At 39.2% G+C, this 21,438-nt stretch overlaps 1 protein-coding gene across 1 annotated transcript in view; it reads left to right on the top strand.

Moving 5' to 3' along the window:
- Positions 1-3,835: 3,835 nt before the first annotated feature.
- Positions 3,836-21,438, top strand: part of tmtopsb (teleost multiple tissue opsin b) — a 30,764-nt gene continuing 13,161 nt past the window's right edge. Inside the window, exons 1-2 of the mRNA XM_053342223.1 lie at positions 3,836-4,223; positions 12,716-13,044. Coding sequence (XP_053198198.1) covers positions 3,836-4,223; positions 12,716-13,044 — 717 coding nt within the window. The remainder of the gene's footprint in view (positions 4,224-12,715; positions 13,045-21,438) is intronic.

Genomic DNA, 21,438 nt, shown 5'->3' with positions numbered 1-21,438 from the left:
CATGGATGTCATTGTGTACATTTTAAGTCATATTTGTTCTAAAATTTTTAAAAACGTAATATCATTAAATATAATACGTGTGTCCAATTATATGGAGTAGTTTTCCTTATTATTAAACAAAAGATATGATATTTCCCTAACCTTACCCATACTGCAGTTGTCATGTGCAGATACTGTATAAAGAAATTTTTTTAAAGGCGTAAGAACTGGACGTACAAAAAAGTGACTCACGTAACCTTGGGCTTTGCAGAATGCGCATTAACGCTTCCTGTCTCTGATTGGCTGGAGCATTGTTGTGTTGGCTCGCTCCGAGTCACATATTTATCTGCTGAATCTCAGAGACCAGCCTGTGTCTTGAGACCGGACTTTTCTTTTCAGTGCGCCCTTAAAAGGTACAGCTAGCGGATAGTGAGGAGAGATTTGGTGATTTTGACAAAAATTTATTGGATTATTAAGCCTTTTTATGGTTAAAAGTTGTGTCTGGTAGCTTAATATTTCGTAACAGCTGCTCCAACTTCTCTGGATCATTTTGAGTCGATTCAAGCCAGTTTCCATTTACTTACATGGCATGGGGGATGAATTGCAGATAACCTGCCTCGTCGTCCTCAATGCGAACACACAGTTTTTGTCTCCATCTAGTGGTTGAACTGTGCTATTGTGACAGATTTAGCCAACTGCACTACTTTCTGGAGGTCTTGAACTTTCTGCTGGAGCCCAATTTTTTCTTCATTCATCAATATTTAAGAATAAAAAATCTAATTTAAATTTCCCTAATTTCTGAGCTGTGGAAATTAATAAAGGTAAAATAAATTGAAGAACGTTGACTCTTGGATGCCATTTTTCTTTAAATAGTATCAGTTGCAGGACAAAATGTGCCACATTTGTGTTTTGTGTATTTGCATAACTTTTTCTCTGAAGACAGGAATAAGCTAGTGTTAACTAAAATCAGCGTCCCAGATAAACATGTTCATCTGGACGATTTTGAAGTAAGTTAAAAGTAATCTAAAAGTATTATAATACATTACTTTACTTGAGTAATCCAAGGGGAATACATTACAGATTACATTTTAGGACATGTAATCAGTAATCTGTAGGGGGATACATTTTAAAAGTAACCCTCCAAACACTGGACAAGCCAGACACTCTTGCCAGAAGTAGCACTGCTGAGTGTCAGCTGAGGAGGAGATGAAGTGGAGAGTGGCACAAGTGGCCCTTTTCGTCATGAAGATGTGAGTGTTAAAGCCGTTGAAATGGTAAACTATATTAAATGCTGATTAATGTTCTTATCAGTTACAGTAAAAGCGTTGAGATGAATCACTTGTTAGATAATAATCCTCAAGAAAGATTTTAAGGACTTTATTTAGCTCAGGAAATAGGAGAATGTTCTCAAATTCACACTTTTTAGTTGATTCAAAATCTTTGGTGATAAATATTATTCACTGAACAAATTTTAGTGTGATAATTTTAAGTCTGTCATGCACAGACATGATCTGAAGGAAAAAACAAACAAATATGACCTGATGGTACAAGAGGAGAGGAAAGAAAAAGTGGAAGAACACAAAGGAGAAAAATTGGAAAAGGGACAGGAAGGAGATGAAGAATACATCGCAAAGAAAAAAGGGTGAGAAAGAAAAAGAGAAAAGGGAGAAGGAAAGAAAGACAAAAGGTAAATTTGATTTAAAAAAAGTTATACTGTTAAAATGTTTGTTCTCATAATTGACCTTGTTATCTTTTGTGGTGTCTTCTTTTTTTTAGTAACACAAGATAAAACAGTATCCAGGCTGAACCTACTTGCTGCTGCCTACATTGAAAACCTTGTGTTGAGGTGAGAATAAAACTTTTGTCAGTGCGGTACGAGAATGTGGAGGGCCCCCAATGACTGGGTTTGCCTTGGGCCCCCAAATGACTAAATACGCCCCTGAATATAGCAGCATTCAAAACAAATGCTACAAGTGATTCAGAAGTCAATAAAAACAGACAGAACAGCACTGAGGAAGATAAAGAACATATAAAATCCTACAGAGAATATTACAGAGATGAGAAAACGTCATAAAGTCAAATAAAAACAATATAATGAAATTCAACAAAAAACTGATGAAAACAAATAAAACGGATCAAAACAATATAAATATATACGTGAATACAAATCTACACAGACACATAAATATATTTGCAGACACACATACATGATGCATCCAGGCTCAGTATTACAAGGTCTATTATTTACTCTGGGGCTAATCCCAGTTGGGCTTTAGTAGTGCAATCAAGCATAAAAATGTGAAGGCTAAAACCGGTGTCACATGGCACCTTTTTCTTAATACCCATTAAAAGCAGGGCAATAGTCAAATCTGGAAAAGATAAAAAGCATGTATAACCTTCTCCCAGATCACTGAAGGACAGAAAAGATTTCACTTTGAAGATTGTTCTTAATTGTAAAAAATAATGTTTGGACAACCTGTTCCTCGAAGTGAGGTTAGATTCAGATGTAACACCTTCATTTCTAGCAGAATGTGTTGCATTCAGAATTGAGGAACCCAGCTGGTGCTTGAGCTATTCAGTTACACAGTGTGGACCAATTAGTAGCACTACTGTCTTATTATTGTTAAGCTGCAGGTATAGTATTAATGCATCCGCTCTTTAATTTCCGTTAAACAGTTTTGCAGGTGGATTAGACTATTTGTTCAGTCATAATGTTCAACTTGACTAAACCTTAACCATTAAGGTGGCAGAGCTGGAAACACTCCATTTGTATAACAGTCTTACAGGTTTCCACCCCCCCCCCCCCCCCCCCCGGTTTGAGACTGAATAACAACCATGAACTCCTTTTGAAATGGTTCACTGTGAGTCTATGTGTTCCTGTCGAAGAGGGAGAGGAAATGACATGGGCATCAAATAAGAATAAGAAAGAGAAATGAAATGAACATGGCTACTTGCATAGAGAGAAAGACAGACTGTAGGAGCCAGGATACAATTAATTTCCAGGTAATTAGACTTCATGACCCCTGACATCAAGCTGCAACCCAAACAGCCAATAACCTCATCTTATCATGAAATAATGATTAGCCTAGAAAATAGTAGATACAATACAAGCTCAAAAGAAAGCAGCCCTTATCCCTCAGGCTATAACATACTGATCTCTTGACAGGCATCATATGGATTGCTCCTCCATCAGAGATGAGAAATCGGTTATTTATTAAAAGTGTGTCTCTCTACATGATAATGAAGATGTTCACAAGCTAATGTAGGAGAAACACACTCTGAGCTTGCACCTGCCACACACAGTTTGTGGATCATGTTTCACTTAATTTGGTGTGTGCTCCGTCCAAATAAAACATCGTTATGCAATGCTTTCAGTGGCGGTGCAGTTTTGATTGAAAAGTGTTACATGCATGCCCACAGACACACACACACACACACACACACACACACACACACACACACACACACACACACATCTCCGCCGCCTTGTGTTGAGGGTTTTTGTCCCGCAGCGCGTTAAAAGGCGCTGTGGGTGATAAAAGCTCAGGAAAAGAAGCGCACCTCGGCGGACCCGGAGCGCACGGCGGAGGGGCGGATCTATCATGACACTGGCATCTGCTCTCTGAAACCTCATTCATTCGCCAAGTAGCTCTCGTAGACCGGGGAACCCAGCGTTTAGAAATTTATAATCTTTCCATTAAGCTGATACATGCGCTGTTACATGGTGCAGCAGAGGACTCCCCCGTGCGCCTTCGCTTCTCCAGATGGGTTGACTGAGTGAGAGGCACCGAGACCGGATGGTTTCATCCCGCGGTGCAAACTTCGGGCTGGTCCAAACTTCGCGGCTCAGCCCGGTATGATCGTTTCCAACGTGAGCCTCAGCTGTGCGCACTGTCCCGGGGGAGGAGCCGGTGGCACGGCGGCGACGGCGACGGATGCGTACGAGGAGGTATCCGGTTCTCTGCCTCCTCCATCCCTGAGCCCCACTGGGCACCTGGTGGTGGCGGTGTGCCTCGGCTTCATCGGCACTTTCGGGTTCCTCAGTAACTTTCTGGTGCTCACGCTGTTCTGCCGGTACCGGCTTTTGCGCACGCCCATGAACCTCCTGCTAGTGAGCATCTCGGCGAGCGACCTGCTGGTCAGCATGCTGGGCACCCCGTTCAGCTTCGCAGCCAGCACCCAGGGGCGGTGGCTGATCGGGCGCGCTGGGTGCGTTTGGTACGGGTTCATTAACGCATTTTTAGGTAAGCCGGCATTCATTCATTTTTCCCCTTTGGCATGAGTCACTGTAGGTTTAATGAGCAAAAGTAACACCTTCCAGGTCATTTAATCTATAATTAAATCGTATCTTTCTCTGTCTTATTATTTCACTCATTTTCACCTCTAACAAGAGATTAAATATTGATTTTGCCTCTTAATTCCAGGGTCAGTCATAGAGGCAGTGATGCGTAATTTAAGATTTTATCCAATTTCTTTTATCAATATATTAACCCTCTATGTAGCAAAAACTGTAGGCTAAATAGCTTGTATCCCACTAACGTTACTAACTTCTTACATTCAATTTCTGCACATCATGCACATTTATCCAAAACGATGTAAAACGATTTCAAGAGCCCCAAGGGTCACAATGTGGCATCTTTAGACACATAAAACATGACAACTGACAATAATTTAAGGGTTTGAAGTTCTTGGTTTGCCCTGTTACTTCATACAACACATTTACCTCATTTTCATGCTGTAGCAGCTTGCAGTGTCATGAAGAAAATATACATTATCGCCTGCAGCAATGGGCAACTCACTCAAAACATACCATGATTAAAATCTTATTAACCTCTTTCATTCTCCAATTTCAATTAAAATCCTATTAGGTTGTGTTATATGCTCCCACTGCTGTTTACTGGACACGCTCAGCTTTCAAACTGAGTCTTCAAGAAAAATATGGAGTACAATCTGTCCCAGAGGTAACATTTGAGGAGGAGGATGGATTGTAGAGGAAATCAACTCTAAAAAAAATCATGAAACATGGAAAAAGCATTTCTGATCATATTACATAATAAGTCTCCTCTTGTTAGACTCTTATCTAGATCCTTAGAGGTTCTGTGTCTTGTTAAAATTTGGACACGCAGGACTGTTGACAATGCTGTGATCAAACTTTAAACCTTTTTTTAGTTTCAGGACAATCACTCTGATTATCGCTCAGGATTGATTGATTTCACCCCCTCTGCTCAGATAGTAATATCCTCATTTTCGGGCCACTGGAGTAAACAAAACCAGAGAGAGATCATGACTGAGTGTTGTGTAGTCAGCGTACTCGTAGTCTTGCTGAATTTAGACATTTCTCCCTCTGTGACTGAGCGGAAACCAGCGAATAATCAATCTGTTAATAGACTCACAATATAGATCTATATTGGTCTTTACTCACCTTGTCATCATCTATCTCTGTTACTTTCACCGCTCTCTGGAGTCAAGTGTCTGCTTTTAAATCAGGTGTTTTCTCTGTGGGTTATAGACCTACAGCAAAGTATATCTGCTCATCTCTTCTCATCTTTTTCAATCAAACAGAAGGACTCTGACTAAATCCCTCCATGACTCCACTATACAGCTTCTGACGGCGCTGAACAGCTTTCCAATACAATCCTAGATGCTACAAGCACATCTTTCAACAAACTGACATTCACACTAAGACATGAACAATTCATATCCAATCTACAGTTTATCCATGAACTGAGAACTTTCGCTATTAATTTTGCAGTGTTTCATTGCAGAGCATGTTCAAGTGCGGCTTTAGACAGCCAAAGAATAAACAAGCAATAGGATCAAAACTACGTGAGAGGATCAAAGGCTAGAAAGACCTAAATTAGACGTTTTAGATATTGATTTCTGGACTGATCTAGTCATTAGCTCTCTAAGACTATTGGAGGTGACAGATACGCACCTTGCCATTAATGATTGATGTCAGCACTTGGTGACTGATTGCAGTAGTTTGGCAGAACTGATCTAAGAATGATAACTTTTCCTTTAAAGTTAATTTAGATCCTTTTATGTCCGATGGAAAGAAAAGTGTTATTTTTGGTTTTTAAAGGGGATGTATCATACACATTTTCTGTTCCATATTTTTTATTCTGGGGCTCTACTGTTTAAAAAAATCCTCATTCATCTTATACTCGCTGTTAAACCCCCTAAATTCAACCTGAAACAGGCTCCTTCCCAATGAGTGCAGTCTGTTCTGATTAGCTGGATCTAAAGTCTACATAAACAAACAATAGCAGTCAGATTTCACTTCTTTTTCTCTTTTCTTTTTCTGTTTTTCGCTTCTTTATTGAAAATGTGGCCTTCTCATATACATCCGTGCATGTTTTAGCCCAAATCTGACCCCAAATGCAAGTGGACAATGTGAACAACCTGTGTAAAAACCTTAGAAACAAAGACTAAGGAACGGATGGCTGCTTGTGGGCAAGTTGGAAAAGTAGAAAAAACGTTGTTAAAGGAGCGACTTTTGACTCTCTGTAGAATTTTACCCCAAGTTTTGGAGGTTTTTGACTGTGTTTAATGGAGACACCAGGCATTATAATAAAATCAAAATGACAGAAAAATACAAAAATCATGTCAGGTCCCCTTTAAGTGATGTAATAGTGAGTCTGAACTCTGCAGAGTTCACTCTAGATTTTGCTTTAACTGGAGAAAAAAAAGCAGCCTGTGGTGGAGATTTAGCTTAAATTGCATAGCCTCCTTCAGGTAAAGAGTGATTATGTGGAATCTTGAAGCTATAGATTGGCCTGTACTGTATGTGTATTTCTGTCATTAGGACAGTGGAGACAGACCTCAAGGGGCGACCTTCACACTGGCACGAGAACTGCCTATCAATCCCCATCAATTATCAGGCAATCATCATAGTGATTGTAGTGCATAGGCCTCCCCGTAGTGGAGGGCAGCATTCATAGGACTATAAAAAGTATGTGAGACGGTGGTTCAGTTGAGTGGAAGGTATGATTTGTGAAAAGTGAAAGTATGACAAAAGGAGGATGACATAGAGAAAATGGAGGAAATGTGACTTCTCTCATGCAAAAGCGACGCCAGCTTCCTCACATGCCAGCCACAACAGCCGCAGCTGCACAGTAGTCCAAATGTTGTCCTGTTCAGTCTGCAGTCCCACAATCAGTTGCCAGAAGGGGACAAAAGAGAGGGAGATGCAACAAAAAAAGGACTGTAAAAGTGAAGTTTTTTTGCAGTTTCATTTGTTTGAAATTTGTAAACCAGTTTGTTTTACACTAATACACTGGTCATCTACATTTGACAGTAAAGGTAGGCTTTCAGTTCGTAAGCAATGCTGATTAATGGTTACAATGAAACCTACCATTCAAAAAATATTGCATCCTTCACTTACAAATTAAATTGTGGCTGTTTTGTTCTCCTCTTTTAGATAACATGAAATCATAACATAGTGTGATTATGAATGTTTTCTCTATAAACAAATGATTAGGATGTTTATAGATAACCAAAGATATTTATAATACCCTAAAAAGGAAACAGAAGCAACAGAGACAAATGTAATCGGCTTCTTTCAACACTTACTTATCACTACGCTACCAGCAGTACACATCACACTGTTCAATCAGTCTAATAAGACACATTATGTCACTGGCAGGACTACAAAAAAAGAAACATGTACTCAGTTTAGCAGGACTAAAGTGCAAAAGGAGCTGAGACCTATGGTTTCACCTTCTGCCCTGTGAGAACAAACATGGAATCCAGTCTGTTTGTTAATTTACTAATGAGACACTGTCCGCCCCGCTGCAATTACCAAGACAACATTGGAGCTATTGTACCATGCATTCAGGCACTGTTGGAAAGCTGGTAATCAAGCCCCGGGTCACTCTCACTGGAATTAGATCTTCATGACGACATTTTTTCTCCTCCCTCCTACACAAGCTATCCACCATCATAATGCTGTAGGGGGATAACAGGTGCAGGATAAAAGAGTACACTTTTTAAACTGACTTCAGAGGAAATGGTTAGAATAAAGAAGAACTCATGGAGTATGTTTACATGCACACATGAACCCGGCTGACAAGAACGGATCAAATTACACAGGAGATTGGGAAACATGTTAACATGTTACTGTAAAATCATTATATACAGTACAAACAGTGGTTCTATGATAAGATTTCTACCCTTATATTAAGTGTATTAGTCATAACAAACAGCCTTTTATAACTGTTGTTTGATGTTGGACTGAACGTGCAGTAAGAAGCACAAATGTATCTGAATTTTAGGCGAAAAGTAAACTTTTCCGTTGTGGATGTGGACTCACAGAGGCTAGTTTAGTGTAATTTCAAGTGTTAGTGGGATTTGAAATAAACGTATTTGAAGTTACATTTTATGATCTTTCCAGTATGCAACTGTCACAGCCATACTTTTTTCCTCGCTTAATTTTTTTTCTTTTTTTTGGTCTTGCACAGGCACAAAAAAACAACTGAAAACCTGGTTACACGTATACACGCCCATTGATATCATATTCCTCTGAAAGAAATCTAGCTGGGAAATGAGGTCTTTCCTGTGCCTGAAGAAGTATTCAGATCCCTTACTTGAGTGAAAGTAACAATACAGTAGTCTAAAAATAGTCCATTACAAATAAAAGCCCTGACTTCACAATGTTACGTCATTGAAAGAAAAGTTATATAAAAGTACAGTACAGCATGTTTTGCTGATAAAGTATTATGTGCAATTTACTTAAAGTGTGTAGAATTTAGTGGCGGCAAACTTTCCAGAAACAGAATATAATATTCATAATATTAATCAGTGTATAATCACCTGAAAATAAGAATCGTTGTGTTTTTGTCACCTTTAGAATAAGCCCTTTATATCTACACAGGAAGTGCGTCTTCTTCCATGTAGCCCACCTTGTTGCACTGCCATGTTTCTACAGTAGTCCACAAAGGACACACCAAACACTGGTTCTAGAGAGGGCCTTTGTGTTTATTGTGAGTTTCGTGACCACCATTGGTTGTTCTACACACTTGGAAGGGGGAGACGCCACCAAATCCTGTAAACAGCTTCTGTTATATTATTTTAGTGTATTATATTGTTTGGTTTTTTAATCACTAATAAATAAGTGAATGAACAGAAACTTTTGGTAGATTAATAGAAATAGTACTGCATCGTACCTATACCTATAATGTTTTTTATTATGATGATGATTATAATAATAACAACAATCATAGTACACTATATTTATATTGCACTTTTCACACAGTACTGCAACTCAAAGTGCATAACAAATAAAAAAACAACTTAAACAAGTTATTGAAAATATATTATTCCATGTAAATCTTGATCTGAAAAAAAGGTAATTAACTATAAGTAACAAATAAATGCAATGTAGTAAAAACTGCAGTATTCCCCTTTGAAATATAGTGGAGTAGAAGTACAAAGTATAAAATGGAAATAATCAAAGAAAGTCCAAGAACCTCAAATTTGTACTTAAGTAAATTTACTTATGTACTTTCCACCAGTGGCTCTTTCAAACCCTCTTTTCTGATTATAGAAAAGGGTTTCTGTGTTTACCTGATGCTGAATAAATCAAATTATTGCAGAATTGTAAACTGGTTACCTGCAGTAAGCGCATATACACAAACTTGATTGTCCTGGAGGTCCAGCTGAGTGGACAGCAACTGGATAATACTCCAAGAAACAAACCCAAGAAACTGACGTGAAAACAAAGGAGAGAGGAAGAGATGGAAACAAGGAAGGAGGCAGAGGCAGGGTATAAAGTAAAAGAGAAAGAGGAATGCAGAGAGAAAGAGCACAAGGGTAATAGAGAAAGACGGAACGAGAGAGAAACTAAAGAAAAGACGAAATGCAGAGAGAGAGAGAGAGAGAGAGAGAGAGAGAGAGAGCAAAAAAGCAAAAGACAATGAAGGATGATTACCTCCTTTGCTGACTCAGGTCTGGGACATTGGGTCATCCATTTTACCATAAATCTATTCTGTGCCACCCCGGAGTGGGGCGAAGAAGAATCAGGCCTTAGGTGAAAAACCCATTAAAATGCATGGTGGAGAATCAAAGTGGGCCATGTTTGAATCAAAGCCAACATTTGGGACAGATATGCTCCCGAATCCCCACCAGGCTCAGAGTAGAGACTGTGCAATTATTACAGGAAATGAATGGGAAAATGGTTGCTGTTAAGAGAAGCTGCCCTGTTGCTGAGGTAGCAGACCATTTGTATTAAAACAAATCCACTCCAGAAAGCTGGAAAGGCCTTGTGGGTAGTTATCTTTAAGGTTTGTTTACCCATGATTACTTAAATCAATTGGTTTGCTGATTATAGGCAATAACACAATTAAATGAAAATCTTATTTTGCAATCACAAGATCATTAAATCAATTATAGGCCAAGCAAACAGAACATTAAAGCTGCACAATTTCTTTATGTTAATAACAGACCAGGCATTTATATGTAATGTGAGATGGGCCCCTAGAGAATTGTAACACTCCACTGCTGTTTTCAGCATATGATCTTTAATATCCTAAAGTATGCTATCTGCTCAGCACCAATCTGCAGACAGACAAAGTTAACAACTAGCTAGTGAACTTAGAGGAGTATTTAGATAAGGGTTAAAATCCACAATCCACAGTTTGCGCAAAAAGACATTCAGAAGCTTATCTGAAGCTAATATTAAGCTTTAGCCGCCCAAATTAGCCAAATGAAGTGGATGGTCCTGTCTTGAGAAGATAAAAGCATGGATGAGCACAAACTTTCACCAGCAGGTTCAGCTATTCGACATACTTCATCTCACCTTTGACAACTGGCTACTAATCTGGCTGTTCGGTTTGACCCTCAGCTGACTTTTGATGATTCCACCATCTGAAAAACATCTCTAAACATCACCTTTCTCGAACCCTGTCAGATACAGAGATGCTTGTCCATGTCTTTATCTCCTCAAAACTGGACTACTGCAATGAACTCTTCACAGGGATCCCTTGCAGGAGCATCCAGAAGCTCCAGGACATTCATAACAGAGCTACCAGGATCCTGATGAGAGAGCGAAAACACAAACATATGACACCAGTTCTGTTTTCATTGCACTGGCTGCCTGTAAGCTTTAGGATTGACTACAAAAATCCTGCTTCTCGCATACAAATCCATCAACGGACATGCATCATTCTACAAACCTCCACCTGCACACTCAGATCTGCCAGCAGGTTGTTCCTCCAGGCCCCCTAGTATTAAGCTCCACACCATGGGGTCCACCCTCCTGCTCCGCTGCATTATGCTTCATAACCTTCTGAGGGCATCACACACCCCCAGGTTTATTTATGTTGTGTTCTGTGTTTTTAATACTGTAACAATTTCAGTTTCACTATGAATGAAAAGTGTAGTACAAATTAGACATATTATTATTTATTATTATTATTATATCTTTGACTGCAGCTCAACACAAAAGACTAACAGACAGCTTAAGCCTCAAATGAAGGACTGTGGATTTTGTCCCCTATCACTTACATTGTGAGTAGAAGATTTCTAATGGTCAGTATGAACAGGAGGAATGATTACAGAAAGCAAAACCTATTTCCATGTTCATATTGCTTGAACATTACTTTAAGACAGTGGAAAAATCACGAAGCCATCCTTTAAACACAGTACGTTAATTATCTGTTTGACCCATATGGATAAACTTGTAGAGTTCACAGGCTTTATATAACCAGAGTGCATCAGTAATGAATAGAGAGAGCTCTTACTCCCTCTTCATCCAACCGCAGACACACTCACACACACTCACAAAGCTTTCACACTGATACTCACAAACACAAAATCATTTCCATTATTCTTAAGACTCTTGCTGTTGCTGTTGCTCTCAGTACATTGTGCACCCATGGCCCCAGCCCCGTGACCACAACAAGCATGCCAGGGTGTGAGCCAATCAGGGACCTCTGTTACACATCGTGTTGCTGTGATTGTGTGTAATCAACATCTCAGACTCAGTGTGGATGGAAGTAAAGAGCCCCTGAACCATCACTTTAGCCAGTATGTGCTGATTAGCCTTGATTTGACACTTATTTCAACAGTAATTCACTCCAGTGCAACAGATTTAATAATTAGCAATGAATGTATAGAAAAAAAGACTACACACAGCTCTACTTCTGTTTGGCTCCACTCCGATGCAAATCAGTGTTTCAGTGCATGTTTGTTTCATTGTGAAGAGATAATATGGCCGCTGAGTATGTGACAATCCTTTAAATCACACCTCAGGGCTTACAATTTGATCCAATTTTATTGAAAAGAAATGGTGAAAGTAGAAAGTTGCTTATTTATGTCATACAACTGAGTAATGTTTCGAGCAAAAAATGCCAAAAGAGAAAGTGAGAATGTGTTACTTTTCAGTATCTTGAGGAGATTGGAGAAAAATACAAGAAATTTAAGTTCAGGGCTACAACTAACAATTATTTTTATTATCAGTTCATCGGTCGTTAAAAATCTTACTATCATATAAAGCACCACTTTTCCATTTACTTGAATGGTAAAGTGTGTCCAAACTTTTGAACAGCTCCCTCAGCTCCAATTTTGAGAAAAGCTGCTGAGTGTTTTTCCTAAAGCCCCAATTGTGGTAAGGCTTAGTTGATATTGCAGTTCAGCTCCTTTTTATAATGTGAGATATCATGCCATGATTTTTTTTGTTAGACACTTAATAACTACCTTGTGTGTGTGTTAAGTATTTCTTTGTGTTTAACTTCCGCAGGCATTGTCTCCCTGATCTCCTTGGCCGTTCTGTCCTATGAGCGTTACTGCACCATGATGGCGACCACTATTGCTGACAGCAGAGACTTTCGCCCAGCGCTGGTAGGGATCTGCTTCTCCTGGCTCTATGCAGTAGCCTGGACTATCCCTCCGCTGCTGGGCTGGAGCAGATACGGGCCTGAGGGTCCCGGTACCACCTGCTCAGTCGACTGGAAGACCCACACGCCAAACAATATCTCCTACATTATCTGCCTGTTCACCTTCTGCCTGGTACTGCCATTCTGCGTCATCGTCTACTCGTATGGTAAGCTGCTGCACGCCATCAGACAGGTGAGATTCTGTAAATTTAAATGTTACATAATGGAGCTTGTTCCAAAGTGAGAAAGTTAGCCTTTGGGAAAAGTGTAATGCTGTGTGTTATGAGTTAGATATCCCTGAGCAGTTTTGTTTTTTATTAAAATAAATTGCAGATGTCAGGATATGTTCCAGTAAAAGCACTTCAGGGTAGATTTGAGATAAGACACCAGAAAGAAAATGTATTCATAAGTGCTTTGAATGTACACCAGCAGTGCTCTCTTATCTGTCACTGTCACTGTCACTGTTATCTGTGACCTCAACCGCTCCGTAAGTGTAACTCACCAGCCAGTCTCAATGTTCAGTGTTGGGGCTGCAAGACATTACATACACAAGAGAAGAAACAATGTGTCGATACATTTGAAACCTGAGGAAAATAAAGCCACACATCAGTTGACTGTCAACTGATCTCAGCAATCCCCAATGGGCTTTGACATGTCAACAAGGTGATCTATTAAAGCTGCCAGCTCCAGTTTTCTTCTCTTGTCTTCTTCAGCTTTGCACTTTTGCTGACCTCCGGGCCACTGTTAAGATTTCTCTGAAGTGTCTGAAGCCATTAACCTGATGTGCCAGATGGTTTGATACACAGAATCATCTGAGAATTGTCCTTGGATACTGTTTGGAAAAGGGCAGGCACTGTAAAAAACACAACCCCCCCCCCCAACTAATTGACAGGTGATTGGACGAAACCATCTATCTGTTACCGTCTATCACAGATAACAACCAGTCATCTTCAACCAGTCAGATCAATGAAGCGTATGACATTAGTAGCAGAGCGCCAAAGAGGAGACACAATAACGAGCTGCAGTCTGAGGAACTGTGAAAGCTAACAAGTAGTGTAGCTACCTATATATTTATTTAAATACTTTCCAGTTCTGATATAACTGAGTCTATAGCAGCATCTAAACTAACCTTTTTAGGAGCCACTTCTCGCTGTCGTCACACCTGAACCATGCCCATAGCTGCCAGGAGTTCTTCATAGGATGCAGATTGGTTCAAACACCAGTCGTTTGGCCACAAGCGTATGACTTGAAGTCTGACAAAATGGATTCTCACGTCATCTCATAATCTTGTTATCTTGCAGATCTAGCCTCCTTCCAAACTAATGAAGCTATGTCTTACTTGCAAAAACAGTTGGCACTCTGATAAATGAAGTAGTTAAAACATGATCCAATTCATGCATTACAGTCATGAACAAACTGCCCATAAACTTCTGTGAACAACAAGTTACTTCTTCTTCTCTTGCATTTTTTCATGCTCTTCATGTCTTGCACAGATTTGACATTTACCAGCAATCTAACTTTAACACCAGCTCCGTGTTTAGCATGAAAAAACATAAAAGTAAAGTGTGTTGGATTTATTACTTGTGTCTAGCAGTGAGGTTGCAGATTGTAACCAACTGAATAACATAATGAAACTTTAATGATAGGACTTTCATTATACATACACTGAGGAGAAAGGGTGAATGTTTGTGAGTAGACACATAAGGTATCTCATTACAAGGTGCAGGTTTTTTGTCAGGGCACGCATGCTAGCTTAGAAATAATTGATGTTTTCGTTTCGGGTGTGAACGTCTTATTTCTTCCCTCACCTTACTCATAAAAGGGATTTTGTTTGAAAGACAAGTACAGCAAAGAGAGAAACTGAAACTGAAACTACTATCCACAAAGATTGCAAACACGCTTATAAAGTTGTCCTATATTTGGAGGCATTGCAGCCTAATTAAAAAATGCACCTTTGATTTATATGCGTGAAAGTTGGTTCTTGACCTTGTAAATAATTAGAGATTCACTAATCTAGCTGCTAAACATGACTGTTCCACACTTCCACACACTTTCTTTATTATTGTCTGTTCAGCTCATTTGCTACTGTGAGGTCATTTTCTTGCATTAAGCTGATGCTATTACTAATCATTTCCTGCAAGTGCTTAGCAATAAGTGCATTGTGACCAGAGGTGGCAAAAGTACTAACACTCTGTACTTAAGTAGAAGTACAGACACTTAAAAAAAAGACTCTGGTAAAAGTGAATGATGATACACAATACCTCTTTTGATAACTCGGCAAAATGAAAAAGGTTCTCAGCACACAAAATAGGATAGTTTTCCACTTTTGTTAACAACCTTGACAGAAATAAATCAGTGGACACAGTCTAATTTTGCTGCATGTCACATTTCAGACAGAATATATATATAAATATTAGGGCTGTCAGCGTTAATGTGTTTTTTCCTGTCATTTCTTTTAATCGTGTTAATCGGTCCTCACTGATTCACTCACTGTCACAGATTGCCATTATAATCGACCTCTGTAAATTGTGCACAGTGCACAGCATGTGTTCATGTGGCAGGAGTCTTCCTGCTGCTGTCATATTCCTGCACTGTCTGCACACATTGTTGGGACTTCTCTTCCAGCGAATTTTGATATGAGCAGTTGCCCAGGGCGGGTTGACAGGGAGTGCACAAACCAAAAGAAGAAAAAAAAAAGAGATCAGTTTTCTATTTCTTATTTGCACGTCATGTCTTCTTTTTATGATGGCAGGGTTGAAACAAGTAACAAGCTTGTTTTGACAGTGTAAGGAGTAGATAGTACAGATATTTGTGTTCAAATGTAGGGAGCAAAAGTAAAAAGTCGAACTCAAGTAAAGTACAGATACCTGAAAAATCTACTTTAAAAAAAATCCAACCTCTGATTGTGTCTGACCACAGGAAGACTTGCTGATGTCATGGCCGCAGCTAATGGGGATCTTAGTAAGCTAATTGTAATGTAAAGGCAGTGTGGTACATCATGTAAGCATTTACTGTAAAACCAGTTGTGACAAGGCCATATGATGTTAGCTGACAGTACCAACATACAACAAAAGTACATTTTCTGAATTTTTTGGTGGGAAGTCATTTGAAAACAAAGAACCTTTAAGCAACTGGAGAGAAAAAGCACATCATATATTTTTGGGAGAAAAGGAGAAAGCTAAACAAGTGAATTGGTTGGATAAAGAGCTGCAGATGCATGTACTGTAGTTAAGCTGAGCAACACTTCGACTCAATCATTGTTTATCACGTCTCTGTTTTTAAAGTCTATATCTGCACCAGTAATCCTAAAGCTGTAATCTGTGTGTGTTACATGTATTAGACAAGTTCAACGTTGTATGTAATTGAGGATTACAGATGATACTGTAATGACAGTTTTACACACATGATAAGTTGCATAAGAATGATCCCAATTAATTATTATACAACACTTTAGATCAACTGTGTTCCGGGAGTGGGTTAAACTTAAGAAGAAGAAAAAAAGATATTGGATTATAATGACAGCACTTTGACCTGTGGTCACACATTATTTTTTGCCAGAGCTTTCAACCACATGTCCTGCTTGTTGAGAGCAGAAGGAGTTTGCTCAGTTGTCCTGCTCATTTATTCTTACCACAATCCACAGAGCTAACCAGGCTAACATTATGGTGTATTGTTCTTAGTTCAGAGAGAGCACTGAAGTCAGACTTGCACTTTAATGATTTGCGTCAGCTGCCTTTTTCATGCTTCATTAACTGAGAGTCATTCAGGTGTAAAAGGTGGTCTGTATAACCTCTTACTTCTCACTATTACCGTGCTGATACGCTATCCCTCCCCCACCCTAACTCTCTCATATATTAAAGAAGTCATATATCATGTTTTTTGTGATTTTCTGCCATCCTGTCAACATTATAAGCTGTCTGTCACAAGATAATAGTTCAGAAGAAAGTTGGGAACAGTATTTTCGGATGGGAGCTGAGGGAATTTCAAAGACTTGAATTAGAAAGCTGAAAGTAGTAGTTAGGGGTCGGGGGTAGAGAGCAGCACAAAAGTTCTGTCTCCAGGCTGGTGTTAATGACAGGATTACAGACGACTAATCACAGGAGACAAAAACTCATCATTTCATTTAGTTGTGTGTCTGTGAACTGTATGCCTGTGTGTGTGTGTGTGTGTGTGTGTGTGTGTGTGTGTGAAGACGAGGGCTGTACAGTAGCTGCCACTAATGACACAGAGGGCATGTCTTCATATTGTTTCTGGGAATGCGGAGGTTTTAATGACCCGAGGAGGAGTTTACATTCCACACTTACACGCAAATTATATGTGGTGGGTTTTGAAAGTTCATTATGATATTTTTGGACTTAGTGTCCTTAACTCCAGACTGTTTTAAAGCCAAAATGATCATGTGGGGAAGGTTTTAAACAATTGACCATCATGTTAGGAGATAAAAAGGACTTGTTTTTGCCCTAAATTTAATTATACTCTATGTTAATATATTTGGCAGCATGCACACGGAGCATACTGTTTGCCTGTGTGTCCAATATTTTCTCCTCACTTTGTGTGGGATGGTTAAATGTGTTTTTTTGCAGGCCATGAACTGCACTCCCTTTGTGTCTGAAAGTGTTGGATGTTGATGTGTTGTTGCTGTTTGCACAAGAATTGAATTTACCACACCATTTGCTGGTTCATGTGGCATGCCTCTGTGGGTGTTTACCATGCCTGCAGGCACACTGAACTTTTTGTTTTTCTATGTATTGTTGAGCAGGGTTACCATAAAAATAGAATTAATGATATTATAAAAACTTAACAGATTAGTTGAAATGTCATCAATATAGCAACTACTGCACTGTTGTCTCTCACTAGCAGAAATTGGAGCAGAAGTGTGTCTGTTTGTCGTGCATTTCATCAGCTGTGCAAAAATGTATATTACTACAAAGCATACTTATAATTTCTCTACAAACTCATTTCAGTGGGTAATTTATTATTTCTAGTGGTCGTGGATGATTTATTATGTTAGTGGTAGGAATTCACTTTTTTTCTTGCACTATTTTCAAGTTCATTCAGGATTTAAGTGACAGTCTGATTGAACAGAGTCCATAATAAGAAATATATTCAAATGACCTCAGGCAAACAGGAAAATATCAATGTCACTCAAGAATGATTATGGAAGAGAAAAGCACTTGCAGACGTTTCAGCCGGCAGTGGTGATTTGTGTTTAATCAGAGAGAAGTTTTGCTCTTGAGTTTTAGTTTAAATGTCTTTGTGCACAAGATGATTTCCCGCCAGTGATCATACCAGACACCTGAAACTAATTTGTTCTGAATTCATTCAGAGAGGATGGCCTTTCCTTCACAGCCTGAATTTGACCTTTAGACTGGTAGGATGGCTGCTTTTCCTCATTTGGTGCAGAGCGGCAGATGATTTCACATCTGCTGTAAGTCATTAAACGCTTTAAAATAGATGGAACAGGAAAGGAGGAGTTGGGACAGAGAAAATGATGCTTCAAACTTGCTTATTTAGCCGATGACAGCAATCTGAATTAATTAATCAGAGGAAACGAGGAAAAGCAGAGCCAGATGTAGGGAGAAGTCTCTGACTCTGTTTGCTTGCTGTTAGTTTTAGATCAGAGCGGATGGCAGGTATGCTGATGGCCACTCGTAGGTGTATGGAGGAGGAAAAATGAACATAGAAAAGAGAGATGGGCAAGTTAATTGGAAGAGTCACGGCTGTGGTTTTTTAATTTGTGAGGTTGGTAGCCAGATCTGTTTATCATTTTGTTTTTAATGATACCGATGAGTGTTGTAGACACCAGAAAGGTGGTGGTTTTTGCTAGAAATACTCCAAACTGAATTAAATATGTTTTCTGGTATTTGGTTATATTCTGAGGACCTTTTGTGTGACTGTGTGTGGCGATAAATCTTCCACAATTCATTCTACTAAGTCTCAGGGATCAAACCTGGGCCTTTAACTAGTATCCTTGTACATGCTTACTTTTAGGTCAAAAAAGGACAATTCATTTTCCATTTTACTCCCAAATTATTCTATTATTCTTTTAATGTTATTTGATCAATTTTATTTTATTAATTCTAATTTATCTAATCTAATTTAATTTCCTTCTGAACTATGCATTTCTCAGATCTGTCTCTTGTTAAGCACTGAGTATCTTAAAAAAATAAAAAATCCAAATCTTTTAAAGAAACCATTTGATGTGTTCTCATATCACTAAATATGCTCTATCAGTGCATGATGCAACACTATACTGGTAAGAATATTTTGATCTGGTCCAAGTGAGCAGGTGAGCTATTAAGTTCTAAGTAAAATGAAGGCAATTAGGCAACTGTCTTTGTCATTTGTCTCACATATTTATAGTGACTCGGGTGATTCAGGTTGATTGGAGCTGTATCCGGCACAGTTTAACAACACACAGAACTGATTATAATCTTTAATTTATTGCTAGTGGCAGTTTAGGTTATTAAGCAATCATCCAAAAGTTAACAAGTGTTTCAACTCATTAAAAGAAACATACTGCCAGATTCTTCCTTCAGATAGCTACTTCAGTTAATGAACCGGTAATCATCCTAATCATTCTCACAGCTTTGTTATGATATGATGATTGTATTATCTAATGTTGTGTGAAGATGTGTGTGAAGAACTGGACTTTATGTGGAAGAGGACGAGAGGAAATGTTCAAGGTGATCGAGATTGGCATCAGTGTGTTTAATGTTGCTCTGCTATCTGCATACTATGTATACAGTATATGTGTGGATGTATATATGTGTGTGTGTGTTTCTGGTTGCATGTGTTTAGTATTGCCTTTCAGCAGTCAAGGTGTAAGGTGACCTGGGAGGGGTGGAGGGATAATACCCCACCTTACACAGAATGCATTTTTCTCCATCCACATCTCCATACATACAAAAACTCATCTGCAGGGCTTTGCAGAATGTGATTAAATGTGTGTGTGTGTGTGTGTGTGTGTGTGTGTGTGTGTGTGTGTGTGTGTGTGTGTGTGTGTGTGTGTGTGTGTGTGTGTGTGTGTGTGTGTGTGTGTGTGTGTGTGTGTGTGTGTGTGTGTGTGTTTGTGTGTGTGTGTTTATCCATGTGTGCACCTGTCTGAAGCTAATCTCACATACTGCTGGACCCACCAGCCAAATATTTTTTTTGTATACATTTATGACTCCTTCTTGTTGCAATGATTCACAACTTTGAAAAATCGATTTTATAGCAGGTTTTATACCACCATTGACTGCTGACTCACTCCTCTTAAATGGCCGGTAAGGGCCACAAGTACTCAACTACTGCAGCAAAGTGCATTTCTGTCAATCAGCAAGGTTAAAAAACAAGTTTCAGGCCACATTTTGGCCTTTGTTGTGGCTCAAAAAGTGAAATTCATGGAAAAGTTTGATCTCATCTTGAACCGGAGCATCTGCAGACTAAATCCACACTCGATATGTTATGATTCACAAAAGTAAGGCACGATACAAGATGAATAACAGTTTTTGTTTAGCTTTGCTTGACTATAAGGGAGCCTGGAGGGACAATTCAGGGAAGGAGAGGAGTGGGAGGTAGGGATAGAGTTTTATTAAATGTTATAAATAAATAACAGTGTTTAAATTGAGAAGTTTGGATTTATTTTATACAGTTAGGCAAACACAGGACACTCAGTTACAAGACCATCCCATGCATCTTAAAGAAAACTAAAACTCGACATGCCCCCAGACACACCTGGTGAGGATATGCGCTCTACTCAGTGCCAGTGAGTTCCTGCGGTGCTTGAGTAGATCCAGCTTCGTACAAACCGCAAGTGTTGGCAGTAAATGTTCCACAAAATCTTCACTCCTCTAGTCTTTTTTATGTTTTGGAAAATTGAATGCAGAACTTTTTGAGAATAATCCAAGAGCCAAACTTCGAACAGGCATTTTAGGATGATCTGACATGCATTCCAAGAACTGTGAAGTTTTAATTTTCACCACCTTTCCATCCTGGGACCCCTCACTAATATCCATGTCTGTCCCTGTGGTTTACACCAGTCTCAGTTATCGCTGATTTCAGCAACAAATATCACTCTATCACTTCTAATCTTACTCTCTCTCTCCAGTGGAGCAGAGTAGGCATAATGTGTAAAATGAGAAAGAAGGTGCTTTATGTTCCTCACTGTCCTTAAACATTAAATATGTTAACTGATCGACATGGTAAAGAAAGGGAAAGAGAAAAGATTTTGTGGAACATTTGCTGCCAACGCTTACAGTTGGTATGGAGCTGGATGTACTCAGGCACCACAGGAACTCAGTGGCTCACTGAAAACAGCTCAAACACAGCAGCTCTGACACATTAAATATCTATACCCCCTGCCATGTTTCAAGGCGCCTGTGCAGCCCCTGGGGCCCCTCAGCTTTCTGCCTATGCATGGCCAATTTAAGGTGTAGACTCAAGATTCAGGGTGTACTTTCAAGCTCTGCAGAGAACAAATTCTGTCTCCGTATAGTTCTTCCCTTCGGTATGATGGACAAATAGGATGTTGCCCTCCCACTTATTCAGGTTTTGTATATTGTATAAGGATGAGTGCATATGAGGTTTGAATTGAAAATTTGACCAC

Source organism: Scomber japonicus, chromosome 21 (genome assembly GCF_027409825.1).
Source record: "Scomber japonicus isolate fScoJap1 chromosome 21, fScoJap1.pri, whole genome shotgun sequence".
In the NCBI taxonomy this organism is placed as follows: Eukaryota; Metazoa; Chordata; class Actinopteri; order Scombriformes; family Scombridae; genus Scomber; species Scomber japonicus.
This window is presented reverse-complemented; position numbering and strand designations above follow the sequence as displayed.